The sequence below is a fragment of the Chlorocebus sabaeus genome, chromosome 6 (genome assembly GCF_047675955.1).
Source record: "Chlorocebus sabaeus isolate Y175 chromosome 6, mChlSab1.0.hap1, whole genome shotgun sequence".
Lineage (NCBI taxonomy): Eukaryota > Metazoa > Chordata > Mammalia > Primates > Cercopithecidae > Chlorocebus > Chlorocebus sabaeus.
The window spans coordinates 61,190,640-61,197,458 of record NC_132909.1 but is presented as its reverse complement, the minus strand read 5'-3'; the positions used below and the strand labels follow the sequence as shown (position 1 = coordinate 61,197,458).

At 57.5% G+C, this 6,819-nt stretch overlaps 1 protein-coding gene across 1 annotated transcript; it reads right to left on the bottom strand.

The window, feature by feature from the left end:
• Positions 1-407: 407 nt before the first annotated feature.
• Positions 408-5,790, bottom strand: C6H19orf25 (chromosome 6 C19orf25 homolog). Its single transcript, XM_007994618.3, has 3 exons — positions 5,697-5,790; positions 5,304-5,435; positions 408-1,463 (listed from the first exon to the last, which is right to left on the bottom strand). The coding sequence occupies exons 2-3, from the start codon at positions 5,431-5,433 to the stop codon at positions 1,237-1,239; spliced, it is 357 nt and encodes a 118-aa protein (XP_007992809.2). The 5' UTR covers positions 5,434-5,435; positions 5,697-5,790; the 3' UTR covers positions 408-1,236.
• Positions 5,791-6,819: the final 1,029 nt, after the last annotated feature.

Here is a 6,819-nt window from a genome sequence, read left to right as displayed (position 1 = left end):
CGGCAAGGGATGGCAGGAGCTGCCCCTCCCCACCTTCCACCCTGAGATCCTGCCAGGACACCCCTCGGCCAGGTGAGCAGCCTCAGAAGAGTGACCAGTGAGAAGTCCCCCAGGGCCCAGGCCGGCTAGCCAAGTCCCTGTTTCCGGATGAGGCGCCTCCCAGGCTGTGTGTGGCAGGCCCCCTTTCTTCAGGGAATAAGAAACATCTTCCACATTCCAGAAACAAAGCTGGCTGTGGGTCTGGAGAGAGGGTGAGGCAGCCCCAGGTCTCTGAGTCAGGCAGACGATCCCTGCACGCGGCGCTGGGCAGGACTGAGCAGGGTTCCCAGGGTCGCCAGTGCTCATCCCTCCCCAGCTTCCAGAGCCCCGGGAAGGGGCCACTCACAGAGGCACCAATCAGACCGCCAGACACACACGAAGGGGTTTATGTTCGGGGCCCAGGTTTCCACTCGAGTTGGTATCTAGGATGAAAAGCCCTTCGCAAGTCCCTCCGCCACCCTAATGCCCCTTCCCTCGGGGCCAGAACCGCAGGGAACCAGACCCAGGACCTGCTCCGGCCAGAGGGTGGCTGTGAGGCCCAGGACATCCTGGGATCCAGGCCGGTGACTCACAGCAGTCCTCCAGCAAGGGCAGTGGCTGGGAGACACCTGTGCCGTGGAGCTGGGCCCAGCCTGGCAGGGTCTCAGGGCTGCTTGAGTGACCCCAGCAGCCCAGGGTCGTTGTGAAGATCAACGTGGCTTGTGGGAGGAGCCCAGAGCCCGGAATGAAGTGGGGTCAGGGGCTCGTGCTGGCCCCCAGGCTGCTCTGACATCGGGTGGGCACTCGCTGGATGGAATCACAGTTAACACCTCAATCCCGACACCTGGACTCAGAAGTGGGCAGGCGAGTGCCTGCCCCCAGGAGGAAGGAGGTGGCGCCTGCTTCCAGGGGCCCCACCACAGAGCATGGCCACCGTGAGCCGAGGACAGAATCGCAGCAGAGCCGTAAGGTCCTTATCCTTTTCCACACCCCAGCGGGCCCTCAGGTCACCAAGGACAGAGCCAGCTGGGTGGGTCCCACCAACGTGGCATGAATGGGACGACAGATGAACCGCAGCCCCAGCACCAGGAGGGGTGCCTGTGTCAGACACCCACGCAGGCTGGGACCCCGTGAATGCGTCTGGTGCCGAGGGACCCCTAGGGAAAGCCCGGGCGCAGGCCACCTCGTGCGCTGCCCAGGCCTGCGGACCCTGAGAGGTCAGCTTGAGGAGGCAGCCTCCGCCGCCGGTAGTGCTGCCTGCTTTATCTGGGCCACCTCCCGCTCCAGGTCCTCGCCAGCTCGCCGCAGGAGCTCACACCTCTGCCTCAGCGCGTCACCTGCTTGCTGCAGCCGCTGGTTGGCAGCCACGTAGGCCCGGCTCTGCTGGTAGAGCTGCTCTCCTGGGGCCTCTGCATCCTCCATCATCCTGAAGGGAACTGGGGGGTCTGGGATAGAATACAGCAGCATCACTGCCTGTTGACCAGGGAACCCCCCGGAGGGCAGCCTCCTGGGCACACCTCACTACTGCCCCCAAAGGGCAGGGTTCCCTGCAGTCCCAGTGTGAGCTGCCGGCCGGGGTCTTTTTAAGATGACGAAAGCAGCCAGGTGTGGTGGCTCACACCTGTAATCCCAACACTTTGGGAGGCCGAGGCGAGAGGAACACTTGAGCCTAGGAGTTAGAGACCAGCCTGGACAACATAGTGAGATCCCCATCTCTCCCAAAAAATAAAAATACAAAAATTAGCTGGGCATGGTAGCATGCACCTGTGGTCCCTACTTCTCTGGAGGCAGAGGTGGGAGGATTGCTTGAGCCTGGGAGGCCGAGGCCACAGTAAGCTATGATTGTGCCATGGCACTCCAGCCTGGGTGACAGGATCTCATTAGATCCTGTCTCATTAAATAAATAAATACATACATATCAAATAATGGAGGCTTCCTGGCCCATCAGCTGGGAGAGGCATAGTGACCGGCTGGCAGGAGGGGCTTCCAGCTCTAGGCTACCCACCTTAGCAAAGCGTGTGACCAGAGGGATCGGGTCACAGAAAGAGCTGAGCCTGGCCAGCAGTGACCCTCCTGGGGGTGGGGCTTCCATTCCTGCAAAAGCTGTGGCACCCACCTGGATGGGCTCCACTGAGCCGGCCTGGCTCTCATTCCTGCTCTCACTGGAAGCCAGAGACGCAACAAGTCCGCCACCGAAGACCTCTCCAGGGGCCGTGCAACCTCATGGAGCCCACACTTAGTGAGGCGGGGTGGCAAAGGTGAGAGGTGGGCACTCACGTCCTGGTGACTCCCGCATACGGCGGAAACCATGTAAGCCTCCCTGGGCCCCAAAGTATGCAAGCCCAGTGCAGCACAGACTTCAAGGTCACTCAGAGAAGCGTCAGGGTCTCCTCGGCTCTGGCCTGCCCCTCGGCAGTGTGGTCTCGCAATGACGAAGGCTGCACGTGCCACACAAGCCTGGGCTGATCAAATCACCGGTCACCTCCTGCTTTAGCAACAGGGTGGGAAAGGCCGGGCAGTGCCTGGATGAAGGCAGGCCAGCACAGGAGGCCCCTCTACCTTCTATGAGCCCCCCGCCCCAGCACAGCGTGCCTGAATTTCCCCACACTCAACGGCCATGGACCTGAGCCCATGATGCTGAAACCATAGCCCCAGCGCCCTCAGATGACCCAACTGCATGCTGGGAATAAACACAACTCAGGCGCCTTGACTGGTACCGGCCAACAGAACCTTCCAGATGATGCGCACACCTTCCACCGATGCTGGGCCACACCAGTCACCAGCCATGAGAGGCTCCTGGGCACTTAAAATATGCCTAAATGGAAAAAGCCACTCGATTTTTCTTTCCTTTTTTCTTTTTCAGAGACAGGGTCTCGCTGTCACTCAGGCTGGAGCCTCCAACTCCTGGACAGAAGCAATCCTCCTGCCTCAGCCTCCTGAGTAGCTAAGACCACAGGTGCACGCCACCACACCCAGTTAATTTGTATATTTTTGGTAGAGATGGGTTTCACTATGTTGCCCAGGCTGGTCTTGAACTCCTGGCCTCGTCATCCTCTTGCCTCAGCCTCCCAAAGTGCTGGGATTACAGGCATGTGCCACTGCACCTGGCCCCAGAATTTTCTAATATTACTTTTTCTAAATGTTCCCATAGAAATTCAGTTTCTGTCATTCCACATGACTCATTTTCTTTTCTTTTTTTTTGAGACTGAGTCTTGCTCTGCCGCACAGGCTAGAGTACAGCGGCACAATCTCAGCTCACTGCAACCTCCGCCTCCCGGGTTCAAGCGAATTCTCCTACCTCAGCCTCCCGAGTAGCAGGGATTACAGGCATGTGCTATCACGCCTGGGTAATTTTTTTGTATTTTTAGTAGAGATGGGGTTTCATCATGTTGGCCAGGGTGGCCTTGAACTCCTGACCTCAAATGATCCACCCACCTCAGCCACCCAAAGTGCTGGGATTATAGGTGTGAGCCACCGCACCTGGCTGATTCATTTTCATTTAATGTCAGTGCCAGCACCACCCCTCTACACGTGCCTGTCTAGAACAGCCTGGGGCAGGCATTCTTGTTTCTTTTGTTCACTTGTGCATTAACAGTGCTCTGAGCCCAGAGCTCGGCACAAAGGAAGTGCTCAAGAAAAGACTTGTTGGCTGGGTGCAGTGGCTCAAGTCTGTAATCCCAGCACTTTGGGAGGCTGAGACGGGCGGATCACGAGGTCAGGAGATCGAGACTGTCCTGGCTAACATGGTGAAACCCCGTCTCTACAAAAAATTAAAAACAAAAAAAACTAGCCGGGCAAGGTGGCGGGCGCCTGTAGTCCCAGCTACTCGGGAGGCTGAGGCAGGAGAGTGGCATAAACCCGGGAGGCGGGGCTTGCAGTGAGCTGAGATCCGGCCACTGCACTCCAGCCTGGGCGACAGAGCGAGACTCTGTCTCAAAAAAAAAAAAAAAAAAAAAAGACTTGTTGAATGAATGAATGAGCCTCATCGTGAGAACACAAAATTCGCCCAACTGCACTGTCGAACCCCTTGGTCTCTGACTAGCTTCCACCTCGTAAATCAGGAGTGGACAAGCTTTCCTGCCAAAAGCTAGAGGCTCAGCTCCCACTACTCAACTCTGCCCTTCTGGTGTGAGAGCAGCGACTAACCATATGTGAATCATTTGGCTGTGTGCCGTAAACCTTTACTTATCAACACTGAAATCTGAATTTCATACCTCTTTCAGGTGTCAGATACGTTCTTTTTCACCCACCCCCACTTAAAAATGTGAAGTCCATTCATAGCTCCCAGGCCTTATAAAAACAGCCAAGGGCAGGGTTTGGCGGGCCCTAGCTTACCACCTCTGTTTTACTTTATTTATTTATTTATATTTATTTATTATTATTAGTTTTGAGACGGAGTCTCACTGTGGTCCAGGCTGAAGTGCAGTGGTATGATCTCAGCTCACTGCAACCTCCGCTTCCCAGGTTCAAGTGATTCTCCTGCCTCACACTCCTGAGTGGCTGGGATTACAGGCCCACACCACCACACCCGGCTAATTTTTGTATTTTTAGTAGAGAGTAGGTTCCACCATGTTGGCCAGGCTGGTGTCAAACCTCTGACCTCAAGTGATCCACCCGCCTCGGCCTCCCAAAGTGCTGGGATTACAGGCGTGAGCCACCGTGCCGGCCACTTATTTATTTTTGAGACAGAGTCTGGCTGTGTTGCCCAGGCTGGATCCTCCCACTTTAGCCTCCAAGAAGCTGAGGCTACAAGTATCCACCACTACACTCTGTAATTTTTTTTTTTTTTTTTTTTTTTTTTTGAGACGGAGTCTCCCACTGTCACCTGGGCTGGAGTGCAGTGGTGCCATCTCAGCTCACTGCAAACTCTGCCTCCCGGGTTCAAGCGATTCTCCTGCCTCAGCCTCCCGAGTACCTGTGATTACAGGCGCCTGCCACTATGCCCAGCTAACATTTTTTTTCTTTTTTTGCATTTTTAGCAGAGACGGGGTTTCACCATATTGGCCAGGCTGGTCTCGAACTCCTGGGCTCAAGCGATCCTCCGAAAGTGCTGGGCTTACAGGCCTGAACCACAGAGCCCGGCCTCCTCCCCTGCCTGAAGAACCCTCTGAAAATCGGTCCCACTCTACAGAGGAGGAGAAGGCGGCTCGGAAAGGATACGGACCGTGCCCACGTTACTAGGATTCCCAGGGCGTGGGATCAGGAGTTAGGGATGTGCTCCTCGCCCGTCCCCCTTGCTGTCGGGGTCTCAGGTCCGCCTTTCCCCGGGACAGGTCTCCCCCTACCTTCCGGGGCCAGGGTGGTGAACACTGGGTCCTCTGCCGGCGCCCCTCGCACATCCTCCAGGATCTGCTCCACTGTGGGGGGCGCTGGGCGGGTGGGCAGCAGCACGCGCTTCTTGGTCTTGGAGCCCATCTCTGCAGGCGGGGAAGGGAGCGCTGACCCGGGTGTCCACCTCTCCGCCTTTGCCCGGGCCGCTCCTCCCGCCCAGCGAACTCGTATGCACCCGTCGCGGCCCCGCTCCTGAGGAAGCCCGCCCTGTCCCGCCCCTCTGGGCTCGCCCCAGGCCCTGACTCTCCCTCCGCCCAACAACACGGTGGCCAAGGCTTCAGGGTCTGGCTCAACCTCTGCCTCAGTTTCCCCGCGGTAACCCCAATCGCCAGCCTCTCCCCACCTACCTTGGCTCGGAACCCGAGCCCCGAGTGTCGGCGATGCAGCCACCTCCGCTTCCGGTCGGAGCACCGCCCCGTCCCCGACACGTCACACGCGCTTCCGGCCTCCTCTCGCGCCGGCCCGCCGCTTATCGCGGGGCTCCGCCCCTTCTTAAAGGGACCGTGCCCTTGAGAATCGGATCTCAGCCTCTCAGTCGAACCCGACCCTGGACGCACTAGGACGAGAGCGAGTTCGAGTCCAGGCTCCACTGGCTGGGTAGAAAAGCATCCGAGGCTCGTCTTTCTGAAAAGCGGGACACGCCACCCAGGGGACATGCCACCCACGTGGCTTTCGGGAGCACAAAGTCTCTGGCCACCTAATGGGGCCTGGTGGTGCACCAGCACTCGGTGATGTTGGCTGCAGGAATCTCATCTAGGTTGCCAGGACGCAGCGGGGCCGCCACGGCGCCTCCACTTCCAGCCAAAGCGGGTCCTCCCGCCTCGGGGGCGGTGCTGGAGGTCACCTTTTCCCCTCCACTGATGCCTGGGAAGGCAGAAAGCAGAGCGCCCTTTTCCTGTCTCAAGAGCTTTATTGAGATGCAATTTACATACCATAAATTCGCCTGTTTATTTCGTTTTTTTGTTTTTGTTTGTTTGTTTGTTTGTTTGTTTGTTTTTTGAGACGGAGTCTTGCTCTGTTGCCCGGGCTGGAGTGTAGTGACCGGATCTCGGCTCACTGCAAGCTCCGCCTCCCGGGTTCACGCCATTCTCCTGCCTCAGCCTCCCGAGTAGCTGGGACTACAGGCGCCCGCCACCTCGCCCGGCTAGTTTTTTGTATTTTTTAGTAGAGACGGGGTTTCACCGTGTTAGCCAGGATGGTCTCGATCTCCTGACCTCGTGATCCACCCGTTTCGGCCTCCCAAAGTGCTGGGATTACAGGCTTGAGCCACCGCGCCCGGCCCTTGTTTTGTTTTTTTAAAGATAGAGTCTTGCTGTGTCGCCCAGGCTTGAGCGCAGTGGCGCGATCTCAGCTCACTGCAACCTCCGCCTCCCGAGTTCAAGCAATTCTCCTGCCTCAGCCTCCCGAGTAGCTGGGACTACAGGCGCCCACCACCATGCCCGGCTAATATTTTTTCTTGTATTTTAGTAG

Bases quoted from the DNA above. Each gene is read 5' to 3' on its own strand.
- C6H19orf25 (XM_007994618.3), bottom strand. From the start codon at position 5,433: ATGGGCTCCAAGACCAAGAAGCGCGTGCTGCTGCCCACCCGCCCAGCG. The intron at 1,464-5,303 runs GTAGGGGGAGAC...ATTCTATCCCAG, and splicing joins CACCACCCTGGCCCCGGAAG to ACCCCCCAGTTCCCTTCAGG.